Source organism: Centruroides vittatus, unplaced genomic scaffold, assembly GCF_030686945.1.
Source record: "Centruroides vittatus isolate TY-2023 unplaced genomic scaffold, ASM3068694v2 contig_120, whole genome shotgun sequence".
Classification (NCBI taxonomy): domain Eukaryota; kingdom Metazoa; phylum Arthropoda; class Arachnida; order Scorpiones; family Buthidae; genus Centruroides; species Centruroides vittatus.
Genome location: NW_027120768.1, coordinates 2,537,517 through 2,558,457, shown reverse-complemented (window position 1 = coordinate 2,558,457; position 20,941 = coordinate 2,537,517). Strand labels below are relative to the sequence as shown.

General features: G+C 33.8%; 1 protein-coding gene across 1 annotated transcript; it reads left to right on the top strand.

The window, feature by feature from the left end:
* The first annotated feature begins 63 nt into the window (after positions 1-63).
* On the top strand, positions 64-20,692 carry LOC136984986 (zinc finger protein 830). The gene is made up of 9 exons (XM_067282151.1): positions 64-166; positions 3,915-4,010; positions 6,107-6,212; positions 7,101-7,146; positions 14,271-14,389; positions 17,894-18,015; positions 19,851-19,928; positions 20,157-20,233; positions 20,466-20,692. The coding sequence occupies exons 1-9, from the start codon at positions 98-100 to the stop codon at positions 20,626-20,628; spliced, it is 876 nt and encodes a 291-aa protein (XP_067138252.1). The 5' UTR covers positions 64-97; the 3' UTR covers positions 20,629-20,692.
* Positions 20,693-20,941: the final 249 nt, after the last annotated feature.

Here is a 20,941-nt window from a genome sequence, read left to right as displayed (position 1 = left end):
CGATGCCGTCGCCATGAATAGGCGGAAGTGACATCATCCAAACAAAGATGGCGACATCCACAAAAAAGAGCCCACTCAAAGCGATTTGAGAAAATTAATGAAGGAGAGGAGAAGCGAGTTAATTACTAAAGGAAAACAACGAATCGATTCGCCTTTGGCAAAATATCCTTTATTAAATATACATATAAACACATAAATATAAGTTCTACTTACATTTTGTAGTACACGTGACTAGAGGTCGAGTAATCGAAATGTGCTTAGTGCTTGCATGGTGATATTTTCGAGATATTTGACAGATTATTTAAGTCTATTCGATAATAGTTTATATTATACAACTTTAATCGGTTTATTTCGGTCGTAGAGCGAAAGAATGCATCTGTGACGTCACTCGATTATAGTAAACAATTGTCAAATTCAGCCAGAAATCTGTCGTAACGCGATTATAATTTCGAGTTAACTTGGGTAAAATTTACATTTCTTTATTCATCGCGACAGATTATACCTATTCTTCCGTTTCTCGAGGGTTTGGAGCGGTAGGAGGTTGGATATATTTGAATTGAATAAAGATTGAGGATCCGTAGACTTGTTAGGGCCCTTATTTTCTTTGGCAAACGATCCGAGCCGGTTTTGGTTGCGGTTCGGCCATGCTTGATGGTAACTTGCACTGAAGTGAAGCCGTCGAGGCTTCCGGAGTGGTTGCAGGTAGAGAATGCCTCTAGTGCTTGCGTTCTTGTATGAACTGTTTATAAACAGCTTTAAAGTATGTTTGTGGCACTTCACTGAATTTGCCTTATTCTTTTTATTTGTGTTTTCTTCCTTTTGAGCATTTTTGATTGCTCCTTTGCCACCCCTCTTGGTTTGCTGCACAGATTTTTAAGAATTATCAGAGTTAGAATCACCCTTTTAAGAAGAAGAGCAACTTTTCCTGTTAGATATGAAAAAGAAGTAAACTAAGACTTCTCCACACATCGGGTTGTATAAACATGGAATAAAATTAAATACCTTCTAAAACCGATAACCGGTGCGAACTATTTTTCGAAATGGCGAACGTTTTCATTGCCCCTCCTGGGCTCTTCCTCAGGCCAATTCTGGATTTGATAATCGAACAGCATAAATAAATGGAACGTGTTCCGTAATTTAAACGATCGAGTACGTTGGGCAACCGCGTGCCGTTCCAAATATTTAAATTTCCTTTTATTCCGTTTGGGAAAACGATGTGCGCCTCCTATGATAAATACGCGTGACGTCAACCGATTTACGACCTTTCTTCCAATAAAAACTGCCAAGCAGTGGAGAGATTCCTTTCTTCTTTGAAATTAATACATGTTGTTGTGCGATCGGCTTTATAAATTTCAATCTCCTCCAGAGTTCTCAGATGTTCTTGATGTTGGGTGGTGCGGATCACCTTTGCCTCATTAAAATTCGGTGTTATATCCGGGTTTGCTGCATACGTTGACAATGCCGTTGTGTATTTATGGCGGGTAATGTCGGATTTATGCTCCTTTATTCTAGTGCATAGTGGGCGTTTAGTGGACCCTATGTACAGTAATTGTTTCTGCCATCTGTCGTCCTGTAGAGGGATACTATACACTCCCGGAAGCCTATACGGGTTAGGTGCGTCTTTTCCGTTTCTCAATAGGCTGTATATGGAAGGGTTTCTCCGATAAGCGATTTTAATTCCCCTTTTTTTCGCAATTGTGTTGTATATTGTTTTAAGGTGCGGGTTGTATGTCATCGGGGTCCTTTCTGTGTTTTCTTCTCTGGTAACTTTTTTCACTACGCTTTCTTGGTTTGTTATACTGCTTGTATGGAGGTGCCGGTTATATAACTTTTTTACGATGTTAGTGTAACCGTGCTCTCTTGCTATTCTATTAATAAACGTTAATTCCTGTTGTAGAGCATCGTTTGTGGAAGAGTGCGTGTAGGCTCTTTCTATTAAAGCCCTAAAGGCAGCCATTTTATAGGAGTAGGGGTCACAGGAATCGAAGGGGATGTACGATGGTATGGTTGTAGGTTTTCTGTAGACCCTCGTTTGTAGTATCCTTTTTTCGATCCTTATTTCTATATCCAAGAAGTGGATTATTTCAGGACTGTGTTGCTCCATTTCCAGTTGTAGGCCATAGGGGTTGTCGTTCATGGCCGTTTTAAACTGCTTTAGGTCCGGCATCGATTTCCAGAGGATAATGATGTCATCTATGTATCTTCCGTATAAAATTATGTTTGAGAGAAACGGTGACAGTGTTTTGGCTTCCAATGCTCTAATTACCATTTCACATAGGTCCCCGGATAGCGGACTCCCCATGGGTACACCCCTCTCCTGTGCATAAGCCTTTCCTTTGAATTGGAATACTGAACTATAACACGCCAAATGGGCTAACTCTAAAACTTGATGGTGCAGGCTGTCATCATTTACTTTCTCCATGAGGAAATCTCTCAGTGCACAAAAACAAGGTTCTATTCTAATTGAGGGGTATAACGATCTAAAGTCCCATACTGTGGCATAACCGGGTGTGTCTATGCCTTTAAGTTTTTGTATCAACTCTTTCGGACTTGAGATATTGAACTGATAGCCATTCAGATGTGTGGATAACATATTATGCACTGATTTCTCCAGTTTAATAGTAGGAGCTCTTCCTTTGTCCACTATAGGTCTTAGCTCATGGCCTTGCTTATGCGTTTTAGCAAAAGCGAAAAGTTTAGGTACGTCCGGAGCGTCCGTAATGATGTTTCTCATACTCAGCTTCTTTGCGAGTTTGGTGTTGGCGAACCGCTTAACTCTCGCTTGCATTTTATCTACCCAGTTTGCTTCCATCTCTGTGCATTGCGTTGCGGAGAGGTATTCATTTAATTCTCTCTCATACGTATCCCGCTTCATTAAAACCATTATTTTGGCTTTATCTGCCCTTGTTACGACTATATCGTTAGATTTTATCCATTTGGAGGCTTGGCTTAGTTTATGTTTAAGCTGCATGATCTCCTTTGACTGTTTAGCTCTATTAATTCTTAAGAGTTAGAATCACCCTTTTAAGAAGAAGAGCAACTTTTCCTGTTAGATATGAAAAAGAAGTAAATCATGTTTTTGGAGAGAACTTTTATACTTACATTTGACTGTCTTTGCATTTGGATTCATTTAAAATTATAACAAATTCTTGACAAATATACAGAGAAATTTTGCTTATTAGGAAGCCAAAGATTTTTTCTAAAATGTCAGTTTTACTTTTAGAATGCATATTCTAACAGTAACAGTAAACTGTGATGAATATGTTAATATTCAAAAGAGAGTTTCAAAGAATATTACTTGTAGAATATTCATAGAATATTACTTGCAGTTAATGCATTAGTAGAGAGGTTGAGGCCAAAGTTTTAAATGCGAAAACGTGTATGCCGGATGTTCAGTGCCGCTTTCCTGTAAGCCTAGAAGTTTGACAGTGGTATTTGGAAAGTCAGTGGAATCATGCTCGACATTCCAAATGCTATTGTCAAACTTCTAGGCTTACAGGAAAGCAGTGCTGAACGTCCGACATACACAGTTTTGCATTTAAAACTTTGGCTTCAACCTCGCTAGTATCTAAACAATAAAGATATAAATTCATATTTCTCATTGCAATCTCATTATATCTAACTTTCATCGATAAAGCTATTTTTTCCAAAAAGAAATGAATCTTTGTAGCTTAATTTATTTAAAAATGAGCATTTTTGACTCTTGATCAGTCATATTCAGATTTTAAACAAAGTAAGTGCTGATATAAAGGTTAGTTGCCTTTCAATTAATGATATAATCAGTTATTCGTTCAAGTTATTTGTTCTGTTGTTATCATTAAAGCTTTCTTCTAATGTTTCTGATGCTTTTCGAATTATATAATTTTATATTAATTTCATAGCATTTATGTGGCGGACTTTAATTTATTACATATAACAGTACTGGACAATTAACGTGCATTGTTTGTGATGTCTCCCTCAAGGGTGAAGCTTTATGGTCTGTTCACATAACAGGAAAGACACATAAAGAAGTAAGATTTTGAATGTTTTTTTTTCTTTATTTATTAATATTAATTTTCATATTTTCGTACAAAACTCGGGAATTAAAGTTAAATTCAAATTTGAATTACAAAGGTTATACAAACATAAGTTCGAGTCCTTATTTCTTTATTTTCTTCCCTTTATTCCGATCAGGAACCACCATGCAACTTGCAACTTGAAGTCAAAAAAACTTCTAAAATTAACGAACAAAACACTATTAGACGACATACAACACAATTAAAAATGATCTTCGGCGCCGACCTGTCTTTATAGGCTACGGCGTCTACAAAGCATTAAAAAGACTAACAGTTTTTAATGCTTTGTAGACGCCGTAGCCTATAAAGACAGGTTAATAATATAAATTGATTCTAATATTTAATGAAAATTAATATTATTCAAATTTGAATTACAAAGGTTATACAAGAAATAAGGACTCGAGTACTTATGTTTGTATAACCTTCCTGTAATTCAAATAGGAATCACTATGCAACTTGCACTTAAATATTAGAATCATTTATATTATTAACATTATATCTTTTAGTTATGTAACTAGCTAGCATTAAAATATGTACGGGCAGGGGTCATTCTGGAAAATTTTAAAATATTGCCAACTATTTGCCAGTTTAAAATTTTTTTTTGCCTCTTCAAATTATTTATTGTCACTAGTTTTACTTACTAATTAATGCAAGGGCCAGTATCTTTATCAGCTTGGTGTCTGGAAAGCAAAAGTAACATGTTAAGCCGTTACTTAGGAGAAGCAGATTGGACATTTGGGTCTCTGATTTGAACGAAACCTGCTGAGCATGTAACCCTCTCTTTGTTGGCACTAGGAATCATTTTTGAATAATTTTTTAATGAATAATTCCAAATAACACATCAAAATTTTTGTTTTAGTCTACTAAAAAGAGATCAAAGTGAAAGAAAGTCATCCTAAAAACGTCCCCAAATTTTCTGTCAGTCAATAAAAAATCTACAATCTGGAAATGCTGGGTGGCATTGCAAAAACTGTCTTTGGTTCTCGACGTTATTTCCTTCTTTTCTGTCCGAATTTATTATGTGACCTTATGAAACCACTAGGTGTGTGGTGCACAGGACTCCTATTGTACAGAAGCTTGACATTTTGCTGTTTTTCCCGAAGTGTGATTTGTGATTTAATTTCACACTGAATGTCGAAACAAGCGGATTAGTGTTTTTATCGCCACTTGCAATTGCCGATATTATATTTTTATCCCAATTTAATAAAAATATCGCCAAGTGACAATTTTGACACTATGCAGTGACCCCTCTACAGGATAATTCTATACCTTTTTTTTAAATTATAGGTTTGGCCAGGGTGGTGAAGGATGGGGCTCAACATATTTGGATGGACCACCCTGAAAAATACCTAGAGTTTTTTTTGACTTGCCTGGATTCAATTCTCCAGAGTGTAGGCTGACACCTTAGTCACTTGGCTATTTGGCCATTAGAAATATGATGTCATTAATGTATGTTTCTTTAAATGGATTAAATGTTTTTGTAAAATTTTTATCTAGTTTGATGCAGAAATTAATGTTGGTTTGCCACTTCTCATGCTTCATTTCAGAATTTTGAGGACACATACCTATTTACTTCAATATTCTTGTTGTTTCGTATATTTTTTTTTTACTCTTTTTTGCTCTGTGAGTACTAAGAGAGCCATTTTTTTAGGTGCATTGCGAGTTTAGCCAGTCCCACAATAGGGCATATGGGGGACGAGTGATGGGGCCTGATATAACTAGGACAGATCACCTCTTAAAATTCTTAAAGTTTTTCAACTCTTGGATTCAATCCCAGGTCCTCAGAGTGGTAGGCTGAAGCCTTATCCATCTCAGCTGAGATTTGTGTTTAATCCATCCAAATATAGACATCTATCTTATATTGAACATGACATTGACATGTCTAAGATAATGTTTGAATACATACATGCTTGCAATTGCATTTGTTGCTAGGTAACATCAGTTTATTTTTTGACACTATTACGTATAAAACATAAAAATAAGATAACTTTTTTGTACTTATTTTTAGAAAAAGACATGTTATCTGATATCCCTTTTTCTTCTTTAAACAGAAATTAGAGGCATTGAAAAGGCGACAGATAAATCCAGAGAAACCTTTGAAGCCCGAAATTAAAAGAAAACATGAAGATACTCAAATAGAAGAAGATGATATAAAAGGTATAAAAATTTTCACGATATCAAATTTATATTATAACAAAATAATGAAACTTTTAAAGCAAAGCAATTGCTGGATTAGATTGAGCTATATTACTGCTACCATTAATGATAATATCTAAATTAATAGTTCTGGAAGTGAAGATCAGACAAAGATTTGGGTACCATAACTGACAACACATTCACATAGTAAGCAGCTGTTGTGGGTTTGTTTCATTCTGAGCTAATTCTTTTCTTCCAAAACTTTCCAAATTAATTAATAAATATTAATTTAATTATAGTTATTAAAATTTAATAAGAGATGGCACCTAACGCCTATCTCTAGGCCAAATTATTTAACATTTAATTATTAATAGCAGCAGTAATTTAGCACGATCTAATCCAGCAATTGCTTTGCTTTAATATAACTATTGGGCTTACAGATGTTTATATTTGTAATGAAACTTATATAAAATGTCTCTTTTATTACACTATTTGCTTTATATTTATGAACATTTTTGCTTAAATTTTTCATAACACTATTAAAAATGTATATATGAACTTATAAAACTTATTTAAATATTTTAAATTACATCAGAAAAGTCTTTAGACTTGAGATTATTACGCTCAAAAATCAAATAAAATAATCTCTGAAATATATAAAGGAACAACACCGGAGTGAAAATAAATGAAAATGAAATAGTATATATCAATTGCACCTTTGAAAATCAGTTGTGTGCCATGCTTGGCATCTGGAATCGATTTTTAATGGCACACGGTAAGTTCCAAATGTATAGCATAGAAAAAACAAAAAATTGAGTGATAGAAAGTAATGCTTAAATAAGTTATGTAGTTTTTTTTTATAGAAAAATTTTTGTACTCTTTCTTATTTTAATTATTTTACTTTTACAGAAAAATTGCCCAAAATTTCAGAGGAATCGGCAATTTGTTCCGATAGGTACTCATTTTTGATAATTATTTGAATTTTTCAATCTGTTATTAAATTAATTTTATTATATATAAGAAAAGAATTAGTTTATTGAAAGAAGGAAATAGATATATTTCTGTTCATTTATGTTCTGAATGTGATATTATATCTATCAAATATCAAATGAACAACCAAATTCCTTTATTGGGCTGTTAAAGCTAAATAATTACTAAGCAATTTGGCAGGAGGCGAGCCTGCTGGCCACCATCTCTTGTTAAATATAATTTTACAATATTCTGGAAGAAGTATTTAACAAGAGATAGTGGTCTGCCTCCTGCCAAATTGTTTTGTAATTATTTAGCCTTATAGCTCAATAAAATGACCTGAAGTAATTATCAGATTGGTTGTACAGTAGAGCACCGATTATCCGAATCAATTGGGGACTAGGGTTGTTCGGAAAATTGATTTTTCGGATAACCGATTATGTACGAAAAAATATATTAATTTATCCCATGTTGAAATTCGTTCAAATCCTGGCACGTCCTTAAGTACCCTCTCATGGTCACGGCAGTGCTGCCAGCTAAAACACGCACACCAACAAAAATAATATTGGAGTAGCCCAAGACGTAGCCAAAGATTGCAGCGCCACAGCACTAGCAGAAATTTAAATTTGGCGACTGGAAAGCTTTCGGTTAATTGACGTTTCGGTCGATCGATATTCAGATAATCAATGCTCTACTGTATATATTAAATTATATTTATTAGAAAAAAAAAAGTGTAAATTTATTAAATTTTAAATTTTAGTCCTAAAATTTAAATAAATTCATTCTTTATAATGTTTAAAAATATTAATTTATATTATTACAGAAATAAGCATATCTTTTTCTCCATTTGGAGTTCTATATGATTACAAGTTATTTATTTATAATTTAATATGATTTATCTTTAATACTTTGATTTAAAGTTTAATTTTATTTATATATGGTTTCTTTATTGAAAATTTTATTTTAATCAGTGCTGTAGTTATACCAGGGTGGCATCCTGATGCTTATTTTAAGCAGGGTGAAGCCCTCGTAGGTTAGACTTTATACTAGAAAATTACTTCTTGCACAGTTTTTGCACTGATTATGAATACAGGAAATCCTCATTACTTTGAGATTGAAGGGAAAAAATAATTGTGACTTCAAATTATTGAGTTTCGAATTATCTGAGATTTACATATTTCTGTACAGTATGCCAAATGATGCGTAACTGATGTAATTTATTAAGCAAACAGAATATGGCTACTTATACAGAATGCTATTTTTGTTAATTAATAATAATAATATAAATAAACTGCAGGTAAATAGCATGTGTCCAGTGAGAACCTCACAGGTTATCAAATAAGTTTTATAAAAAGTAAAGCAGAATTCCTTGAAATGTAGCTCAAACTATTTTTAAAGTGACCCAAAAAGTAGTAAGTTGCGCAAATTTAGTAGCTTAGAACTCTACAAGTATCTCAATCTGCTGGTTGTAGCCCAATCTTGCAATCCTGAAACCAAGTCATATTTTATGAGATAAGTGAAGAAAGGATAGTCCATTTGCTTTTACAGTGACACACTTTTGGCTGTCACACCCAAAAGTGTATTACTGTAAAAGCAAATCCATATTGACTAGATTACAGATGTTCTTGGTCTATTGTTTTATTACAGTATGGAGGCACTTCTGTTTAAATGAACAAGTTAATATTTGCATATCACAGTTTGAGCAGAATATTCACTTTGAATTTCGAAGTAGCCATATTTTGAAATAATTGAAATCCTTAACGTGTAAATCTCTATATCCCCAGCTGGGACAAATAGTACAGTTATGAACTAACGGGATTTTGAACTATTCAAGTTCAAATTAACAAGGATTTCCTGTATATAGATAATTTTTTATTCATTTTATCTATTTTGCAAATATTGCACCACAAATTTTTGCTTTGCCCATACAAAACTCCATAGATACAGTGCCTCCATAAATAGTGGCAATTCAAACTTCGTATTATTTCAATTTATTCCACTGCCTCCAGGTATTTTATGCTTGTGCCACTGGTGCCACCTCCCAACACTGTACAGTTACATGCCTAGCCTCTATATTTTACAAAGCAAGCAAAAAATAACTAAATTTTAATTAAAAGATTGATAGTTAATTTCTTGCTGTACAAGTAGCTTGTTTATCTAATTTATTAAGCTATTGCTTTTTTGAGAAAAAAAAAATGTCCTGAGTTGTGATAGTAATTGAAAGCATTAGATTTGGCAGTTGGACATCTTTCTAATCCCTGTCTGCAATGTTCTTATGAAATTTACAATGCAGATATCACTAAGCCATAAAAGCATTGGAAGTCCTGAATTATAAAGGAATGTCATAGAAGCATAACACACAACAGTCAACATTAACCATGCCCACTTTCTTGCAAACATTGTCAGTAATTTACTATTGTGCTGCTTTGCAACAGTAGCATCTTGTCAAAAATTATCAAGTAATGGGAATGAAGTAGAGGAATACAGAATCCTATTGCAATATTTCGATGTCCTCAATCCAGAAACATGGTCAACAGATACAGGTACCAGAAAAGATATATGTTTTGGAGAGGTGAATGTAAAGACAATGTTCTGGCAATTCTGGTCTGAAAATAGAAATATAATAACAAATGGTTTTTAAGAATACTTTGACAAAGGGAGAAGACAAGTTCCACAAGCTATTGTTAAATTGATAAATATATAAAAAATTATTCCAATCGGTAGCAGCAAGTGTAAAAGGAGATTCAATGCAGTGAACTAAATAGCAACGGGACTTTGTTTCTATCAGCCAATATGGAAAGTTGCATCTCTGCTTTCCATCAAAATAAATTGACCACCTTTTCGATCATTCAACATCATACCCTATGGTAAAGACATGGTTACTTCATTACAGTGCAGTGGAGTATTCTCACTCACAATTACAGAGTATGCAAACTAAGGGAAGAGAGAGAATGAATTGTGGAAACTGTTTGAATAACTCATCAATATTATGTTTAGACATTACAATTTAATTTGTAATAATTGCTTTGTTCAGTATTTTGTACAAATAAAAATAAAAAATAAATAAAATCAACAAATGCACATGTAAGTGTAAAATCTTAATAAGAATAATAATAATGAAAGTGAAGGAATAATAAGTAATTTTTAGTGACCTGACACTGTTTACTTTACAACTACACCCCTGTTCTAAATCTATTACATCTAAGAATGATTTAATAGTCAGGTGGCAAAAATTTTAAGGTGTGTACCCATCATTCCTACAGCAGATTAGAATTCAGACCAGAACAGCCATGAAAATTGTTGAGGATCACTAGAAATTTTCACAAATGGTCTGACCTAGATATGTTGGACTCTATTGCTTATAGTCTGATCAAATGTCAAATGGATATAATAAAAAAAATTCTTATTAAGGTCGGTTCACACTATGACAAAACGATACTGCATTAAAAAGATGTCAGTCATCATAGATGCAATCTTGTTCACACTACTATGGTGCATCATTCTGACCTTGAAGGGCATATAGTCAATGCAGAAGAGTGAAGTGCCAAATAGGATTGTAGCTTAAATATAAAATTGACGTTATAATAATTGTAATTGTGACAAATTATCTGTATTTAGTTTTAAGTAATGACTCCTCAAAATTTAGAAATGATGATAAGCTTAAAAGAAAATTTTATTTTGGAAAGAGATAAATTAGAGTATTACAATAATCAAATTGTGGGAATATGATTAAATGATCATGCAAGTCAAAGACCATGAGGGGTGATTGCAATTTATGTCCTCTGATTATTTTAGTTAAAATGTCACTCTTAACATCATGTGACATGATTCAACATTGCATTGGTAACACTTCTTGAGAAACAAATAACTTACGTCATTTGAAGAATCAATTAAATACTAACAAAACTTTTTATCCAGTAACAGCATTTCAGCAAAAACGCAAATGTTTTTGGCCTTCACCAAGTCCTGCTTCAGGATTTTTAATTAAACAGAATTTCCAAAGTTGAATATCAGAACGATGATTTTCGAAAATCACCATTCTGATATTTGAAAATTTTTGTGAAAATTTTTAAAATAGTGTATTAGAGGATTAAATATTTGAAATTTAAAGTTGCATTGAAATGAGTAAGCTTGGGGAAGCTTACAAGTAGTTTATCTGACCATTCATTTGAAGCTCAGAAAAGACTAATCTGTTCTACACGAAATCTATTTCCTATATCTCTTAATCACTAAGTATCATGTTTGAAGTCAAATGAATTTAACTACTGTGCCATTCACAATAATTGTGGAGACTTAGAAACGTAACCAGACACATAAATCGAGTTCTGAACTCCATTAATTTAATCAAAACAAATTGCTTATATATTGTAGGTAGGATTCACAACATATCTGATATTTGAAAAATTCACAACCTGAATAAATGGTCTGAAAAGCAGTAGACCTAATGGCTGAACAAGGCCTGTTATTCAAGACCTGATGATATGCAATTTTACAACTTTGAATCATTGTTCTCTTTGTGTATTTATTAATTGTTTTCCAATTGTCTGTCCTATCTGGGAATCTTGATGAATGAATCGATCTAACATTTGGCAGTAGTGTGTCCTTCTGAAACTTCTTCATTTTGTTTTTGTCAAGTTTACCAGAACATGACCATGTAAAAACAATAGGACTTTTGAACATTCAGCATTGAACTTCAATGCTCAATTTAGCTACTTCTTTTAAACAAACATATATAATTGGAGAGTTCGATACTTTTTTTGATCATAACTTGAATTGTAAACAAGTGAGTAGTAGCATTTACCAACGGCACTACTTGATGAACATTATATTAGCCATACTTAACAAACACCTTGATATTTGAGTGTACATCCAGAATCTCTCTCTAGTATGATACAACTTTGATTTGTATTGAGCATCTGCATGTGAGGATTCTGGTTGCAGCATTCATTCATGTTGTGAATAAATTCAATTGCATCATTTTCAGTTTGTTCCCAATTTTCAGCATGAACCAATAATGATACATGTGTGATTTTTACGTAACACAATAAGGAACTTTTTCTTGGACACATGAATCCAACCACACAATGTCTTGAGTGTGTCTTGGTTCACAATTTTTTCATAATGCCCAAGTTCAAAGGTTGTATTCCATTTTAAAGACACCATGTTTCTTGCATTATCAAGTTGCTACAATGTATACTATGAAATAGAGTCACATTTCTGTCTGAAATTTCCTCTGGTGTCAGCTGTTTTCTCCATATTGAACAGTTGAGTAGCTGACTTCACTAATCCACAAAAAAACTTGTTTCACTGGTTATTCTGACTGGTAAGACTTGGATTTGCAGTTATGAGAATAAGCAACAATTTCATGCTTCTTGTCAAATGGATTATAACTTGCATTACGTTCATCTTTTAACATTTACAAACCAAATCCTTCACTACTTCCACTCACCTGAATATTGCAATCATTCTCTTCTTAAAAACCTGAAAATTTTCAATTAAATTATTAAAGTCACAATTGAGAGTAATGACAGCATCCACTTGCAAACAGGTATTTAAATATTTTTACAAGAGAGACAGATATGTTGTCTTCAAAATCATTGTAAGATAACTGCTGTTGTAATCCCAGATTCACCTCGATTCACTAATAATACCTTTTATTATTATTTTGTATAACCTTACATTAATTTTTCATAACATACAGTAATGTGCAGATTCTTGTAATTGTCCCCCTCTGCTGCTAGAAGCATCCTCTGCAGCTGAAATTATACCATTTATTATGTCATCAGCCAATCTCTAAAATGATGCACAAAAATCTTCAAAATAAAATTGGCCCAAATGAGCACCACTTGTTAGTTAAATTGTCAATTGTGATTTGTTTACCTGATGCTTGACAAGGGAAACACACCTGTATAAATAAGCATGTATCATTATTTATATATAATGAATAATGGTACTGTACATGTTCATTGCCATTGCCATCCTTGCCTCAAAGTAGATGGCCAAGGAGGTTAAGGCAGCAGCCTACTACTTTAGCAGACCTGGGATCAATTTCACTTGGTCAAAAAACTCCAGGAATTTTTTGGATCTATCTTGGATATGTTCCTCGTCACACAGTTTCCCCATTGTGGGCCTGGCCAATGGGGAAATTGTGGGCCTGGCCAAACCCACAATAGGCTTGAACAAAGGCTCTCTTAGTGCCTGCAAGGCAGAAAGAGTCCAAAAAAAAATTAATTGTATATATCTATACATTAATATGTAAAAATTTAATTATTCATAATATGTGATAAAATATAATTTAAATATATTTATGAGTTTAGATTCATCTGTGATATATGGGGTGGTTAGAATTAAACTGACAATACTCAGACGCTCATGAAGCTGATTATACCAAACCAAATTGAATAAAATTCTGTACACACAAAGCAGATCGTGGAAAAGATTTACAGGGGAAAAAAGTAGTTGAAATTTTTTACTACCAGGGGAAAATGTGGCACTGTAAGGATGACAATTATAAGACAAGAGTGGACAAAATTTTATTAGAAGAATAAAATTACATTTTACACATTTACAGTATGTGCTCACTGTAGGATCTTCTCTGTTGACCATGTTATCGACTGCCACACACAATGTCTTGGGAGGAATTTGGGAGACATGATGCACCATTCTGGCCTTCAGCTCTGACATGGAGTGTACATGCCCGATAAACATGATCTTCCAAATAACTCCACAGCCAGAAAATACATTTTTGACTGAACAGCACCCCACTTTCTTTGGTGGTGAACATTTCAACTAATTTTTTCTTCTATAAATCTTTTCCCTGTGATTTGAATTGCGTGTGTACTGAGTTTCATTTGATTCAGTTCAGTAGATCCAGCTCCACATGTGTATGAGTATTGTCAGTTTAATTCTAACCACCCTTTGTAAATAGTGTTTTATTAAATGATTTTCATTGTTAAAAAATTATATAAAAATTTGTTGTTGAATAAATCTGATAAATTGAAATTAAAATCTAGTCATAGAAATTTTAAATTATAATTCTTCACTTTTTAATTAATAAAACAATTTGTTAGAAAATATATAATTTAATTTTGATGTAAATTATTAATATAGGATACCAAATTCTAATGCTAAAACGAAGTCACCTGCTATATTTTCAGAAGATTGTTCTTTGGAAAAGGAAGAAAATACTACAAAGGAATCCTTAGCAGAATTGTCTAATCTTCCTGAAGGTATGTATATGTATTTTTATATGTTGTATACAACAGGTAGCCAAACCTTGTCATGTAGGAGCCATATATTGCTTATCAGAGATATGTATTCTCTATTAGAACAGTATTATACTTGTATACAGGACTCCCTACTTACAAACTTTCATTGTTACAAACAATTTGACTGTAGATACATCTAAAACGTAAATTTTGCACAAATTCGGAAATTCTCTTGTCAGTAATGGGATGGGAACTGGCTAAAGTCAGTCTTTAGCCAGTAATAAATAATTAATTTGGACTTATTTCTATTGCATATTGTCATTTTTCATTTTCATGCAAATTCTGATGTTCCATCTCTGCTGGTGAGGTGACAAAGAAGTCTGTAACATTGGAGTAACAGTGTTTTTTGTTATTATTTGCAATTTTTATAAACTTTTACAATTAGTGCTATGAAAATTTATTCAAAATATAACAGTAAATCTAACAGTGGTGATAAATGCAAGAAATGTCACTCTATTACCATGGAAACTAAACTTGACATTATAAAACTAAGCACATTAGATGAAATAAACTGCCATTGGAACACCTGCTACTAAACAATAGCAAGCAGGTAAACAAGCATAATGTATTTTATTTAATGTATTGAAGAATCAAACACTAACAATATGTGGTTATTTAGTGTACTGTACAAATGTACTTCCTAGGTTAGTTTTTGACTTATGACAAAACCTTGGAAACTAACCTGTCCATAAGTAGGGGAGAACTTGTGTATATAATTAAAACGTTATAGCTATCACTGTTCTATAATAAATATCACTTACATTATGTTATGTACATTTGGGTAGCTAGCGAGTTATGCTTAAATCTTCACACTATGTAATCATTGGCAAACTTACAAAAATATTATATATGTGTAAATAGTATGTCTCAAGTGTATAAAAAGGAATTGTATAAGTACTCTGCAGAGAGCCATAGAAAGTACCATTTGCAGCTTGCAAGCAGAAATTAGGCCATATAATACATGGTTTGTGGGTATATAAAATACACAAATCGACAAATGCAATCATACACTAAACACAAATAAACTTAATAGTTTTTGTGTTGAAATATGTAGAATAGTAATAAAAATAATTTCATTATTTATTTATAAAGTGCTGAGAGAAAATTAGAATAGAATTATAAATTACTGCTGATACAGATCAATTGCCAATTTTCTGGCATGCTTAGTTCCAAAGTCTTGCCAGATTGGTGGTTTTTCCAGACTGAGTCTACATAATAATAATTTTACAGTCTATCCTGAAACTTTAATTAAATGCTTTCCATATCTCTGGAGCATTATGGAATATTATAAACTTAAAATAAGCATGTATTAAATATGGGTTGGTGTTTACATTTGGTGCCACTGGCACTTTCATCTTTTTTAGTAGCCATAGCTGGTAACAATACAAGCATTTAGTATTTGATTACACAAGTTAAATGCTTTGTTCTCAATCAAAATGTAATACTATATTATTGTTTTGATAGAATAATCAATATCTTAATTATTTATAATTTTTATTTTATGGGGTGTATCCAGAAAGTAAGTTTCCCTTATTTCTGCATTGAAGGATGGTGGCATAATACATCTATTCATGGGTACCATGCACAGTAAACTGTGATGCACTATTGTGAATATTTGTGTGTTCCATTATGAGAAGTCCATATTAATCTGATTGAGTGTCAAAGATGAGTGAGATGAGACCATTGTTCAGTTTTTCAATGTGAAACATGTTCCCTGTATTTCAATTCATAAGGAAATTACAAATATTGTAAACAATAAATGTTTAAAATGGCAGGAAACGGTACAGATTATTCACAGAAGCTAGAGATAATGTACACAAAGGCGACAATTGTGGATGCCTTTGTTGCTGTCACATAATACTGGTGAAATGTCTGTTGAATGAATAATGTTGAAAACTTCCTCTATAGTTTTCAACAGAACAAGTGATGATGATTGCTCACAAAGGAAATTTGCTTTATTTGTGATAATGCCCAATCATACATCATCATTTTCAAATATGCATTGCTGGATGGGGCATTTTTGAGCTTCCACTCTTTGACCCAAAGATTTCCACCTCTCTTTGCACAAAGAGCATCTTATCCAGTCAGCAAGCAATGACTAGATTAAAGAACTTGCCCAGTAGCAGATTACATCTTCCTGGAAGAATTCTTTGATTACAGCATATAAATGCACATTTCCAGATATAATTAATGTTTAAATTGCCATGATAATTACATAGAAAAATAATAGAATGTCTCTGCGTTATTGTACATAGCTTTTATCAGTGTTTTATTAGGCACTAGCAGATAAGCCCAGTGTTGCTCGGGCAAAAACAATAGCGAAGATTAAGATTATTACATTATAGCCAATCTTACCCGTTTTCACAGAATGCAAAAATTAGGTCCCCCTGTTTCCGGACTAATTAGAGAATTTTTAGATGGGTCTAAAAATATGTTCGATTTCCCACAAAAAACTGCATCTGCACCTGTAAATTTTGCACACCACTTTCTCTTAGCACTTCCATTGTTAAGGAATACACTTCTTTCATCCCCATGTGGTACCCTACTAAAACGCAGTTAAAAACAAAAACGTGCATCTAAAATAGTACAGTAGAAGCTGAGTTCTTTAGCATAAGCCTTAATCCTCTCCCCCGTGGGGGTAATTTTGAAAAATCCCTTCTTAGCAGTGGCGTAGCGTGGGTGTTAGCCATCCAGAGCGGAGGAAAATTTCGCCGCCCCCTGATTTAGGTATCTCAATTTAAAAGACTAAAATATACAGTAATTCTAAAGAACTTTTCGGCAAGAACAATCATCATTATTGTGTATTGTACAGGTTACAAATAAAAAAGTCATGTATATAAGTTTTACAATATAATAATCACATTTATTACAAAAATTTTTACAAGATATTATTATTATTTATTGTGAAATTTTGCCGCCCCCTAAAAGTGCCACCCGGGACGGGCCGCCCCTGCTGCCCCCACTGCACTACACCACTGCTTCTTAGTGTACGTTCTCATGACATACCCTAACTGTGTACCAAATTTCAACTTTCAATTCCTAACCGAGTGTTCTGGAATGTTCCACAATGATCTGGGATGTTCCCATATGTTCCAGAATATCCCAGAACATTCTGGAATGTTGTGGAATGCTCTCGAATACTCTCGAATGTTCTGGACTGTTCTAGAAATTTCTAGAGGGTGAAACTTCCAGCCCTTATATCTTCAACAGCATGCCCTTCAGGTAAAAGCGGGAACCTTCTTCATGGATGGGAGATAGAGGGCTACCACACCATATAACTCCCTTGATCATACCAGGACTCTGAGTTTTAGTGGCACGCACATTGTACACTTACTTTTATAATATATATTGATTACAAATGTGGGACACTTACTTTCTGGCTATCCTTGCAACTAAATGGAAGAGATAACTCTTCCATTTAGTTGCAAGGATTGCCAATTGATTGATCTAAATGAATATTTTTAGACTTTTTTGATAATGCAACGAAGGAACAAATAACGCCCAGTACAACAACAAAAGAAGTGGAAAGACAAAAATCAAATGAACTGCCAGAAGGATTTTTTGACAATCCTATATTAGATGCCAAAGTGAGTATAAAATTTTTTTTAGTGAAGATGAAAATATGATTCTTAATTCAAATAAACTAGTTTGTGTTATTTAAGTTTTCTGCATGAATATTTCTTAGTGTAAGAATTGGTACAAGCCATTCTTATTCTTCTTCAGCTCTTTTTATCTATATGTTTCCATATATAAAGTCAGTGGCATGCAAACTATGGGCCATGACTGCAACACATGGTCTGCTTGTGACGACTACCGATCACTGTTTTAGACTGTGTTATAAGGCTGCTTTGGTGAATGTAGGTGTTTGCCCGTCACAGAGTACGAGACTTTTCACACCACATGGTGTGAAAAATCTCATACTTTGCAATGGGTAAACATCCATTGGTTCTGCTGAAATCTCTGTCCAGACCACAAATCACCTGGATCTTCCTATTCCTTGTTGCTAGTTCATGGGCCTGGTACAGATATTTGCCCATGTTGCAACTTAGTAGAGCACTAGAACAAATGTGTGTCTTTGTGTAATCCTAGTGCAGTGGTTCCCAACTGGTGTTCCGCGGAACACTGGTGTTCCGTAAGCATCTCCCAAGTGTTCCGCAGATTTAGTCGCAAATCAGAAAGTGTACAATTGTATTCGAGCTGCCGAATATCAAAAAATTAAAATCATAAAATTTTCATAAACTTAAATATATATGTACGACTCATACTTATGGAGTGTACTACTGTTTCGAATAAGATAAAGGCAACGATAAAAACTGAATGAAATATGTAAAAAACATCAGGCACAAGTTTCCCATTAAAGTTATTTAGATATATTTTTTCCCGTCTTAGAATTGGCGTTAATAATAGAGATTTTGAATTATAACTGCTCAATTCTAATAAAATAGCTGATGACAAGCTTATGTATTTCATATTAACTTAAGTAAGTGTTCCGCTAAAGAAAATTGCTCACAAAAGTGTTCCGCATCCTAGAAAAGGTTGGGAACCACTGTCCTAGTGATTAGTTGTCTGGGTGCCTTTGACTAATTTCTGCACATATTCTGTGGCAGTATCTTATCAGTTCTATCAGGCATTATGATCATATTGTTTTAGTTATGTTCCTGAGATTTGTTTTTAGTAAACTAAAAGAACATTGTAATACAGTATGAAAGTGAAGTTACAAAAACTTTTGTAATTTTTTTTTTTTTGTCCGTGTCATATTAAACAAAACATGGCAATTTTTCCTGTATACATTATCCATTGCATTAGACTTGAGTCAGGCAAGAGGTAATTCTTGGTATGGGGAGACAGGCAAATGGTACCCATGCAAAATTCAGTTGTCATCTGAAAAGACACAGCTGCTATGACATGGGAAATATATCCCCATCCAAGTAAATTCCAGGGCAGACAGAAATCCAGAAAGCAGCCTAAAATGCCATCACTTATTAAAATCTTAAATGTTTTTAAACTAAGTGGAGTTTTGATTTAGGAAGATTAACTCAAATGAAAAGGAACAGGAAAATTCCAAAATATTGAATTTTAATTAAAATATAACTTCAAAATTAAGATGAATACATTTTTCTACTGTACCCAGTGCCATAACTAGCTCTGCGTGTGCCCCATGTAAGATTTTATTTTTGTCCTCTCCTGTTTGGGGGAAAAAATATAAGAAATAAAAAGTATGATAGAAATGGTTGGCAATTTTTTAACTTTAATCAAAAATTTCATGACCCCCCCACGGCAGCAAAATTAAAAATATAATGCCAATCATTTTTCGATACACCATTTTAGAACCCGGGCACTCATTGTACCTGCCTAGTTATGACGATGGTTGTACTCATAAATGTATTTCTTCCATTAACATAAATGTATTTCTTGCATTAAGGTGAGAAAAGTCGAATATAAAGACCCGATGGAAGAAGAATGGGAAAAATTTAAAAAAATAATGGCTGAAGAATCAAGTGTAAGTCTTAGTAATTTTCGTTTCTAATAATTTGATCGCTGAAGATTCTTAGATTCTTTTAGATTAGTCGTGAGCAAACCACTGCCTGCGAGGTCCAAATACGTGGCCTCGGGACTTCGGCAACTTAACCTGTTATACACGCAGGGAAATATTGTCAAATACTGATTAAATTAAGGATTAAAATACGGAATGAAGGAAGATTAAGAAAGTTTAATTTACAATTTTCAGCTATCTCAGGCCATAATCGAAGAGGACATGCAAGAGAGCAACGTGGAGAGGGAAATTACGGAAATCGACGAACAGATGTAAGTAGACTTTTCGAGCTTTGCACCTATAATAATGGAAAAAGTACTCCATGTTTTTCCCTAGAGTTAAGAGTAATGGAATGTTTCCCATCTCGTGGCTGAATACTTTGCGCGAAAGGCTACGAAATTTCGCGTTATATACGAGTTTTTGTGAAGTGACGAATCTTCTCATGAGTTTCTTGTGACTGTTATTAAGAATTGCGGTAAACTGAACGAATATTTTAAATTACAGACATCGTTGGTCCAGAGTGGAGGCATTACAGGAGCGAAAGGAGGAGCTGATGAAGTCCAAGAGCGGGGAAGAAGAAGAACGAGAAGAGGAGGAAGGAAGCGCCGATGATGGCGAGTTCGAAGAGTTTCTGGATTGGAGAGCCAAGCGACTCTACAAGAAGTGATTCTATTTAAATCCGCTCCACTGTAAAATAAGAATTTTCAATAAATAGCCACCCGATTTCTAAACGGGTTCTGGGTTCGATTCTCGCCGACGCGCGCGCTCCTGGACGTAATCACTCTGCTCATAATGCACCGCCCTACGCCATATTCCATTCAGGATTCGATTCAACACGAAAGGAATCGCGTGAAATTCAGTGATAAATTGGCACGCATTTCTCACAATGCCTGTGGGGCCTCATAATCGTGCCTATCATAAGTTTGGCCAGGCCCACAATGGGTACCTCCCCGAAAAATTCCTAGGGGTTCGATCGTCCT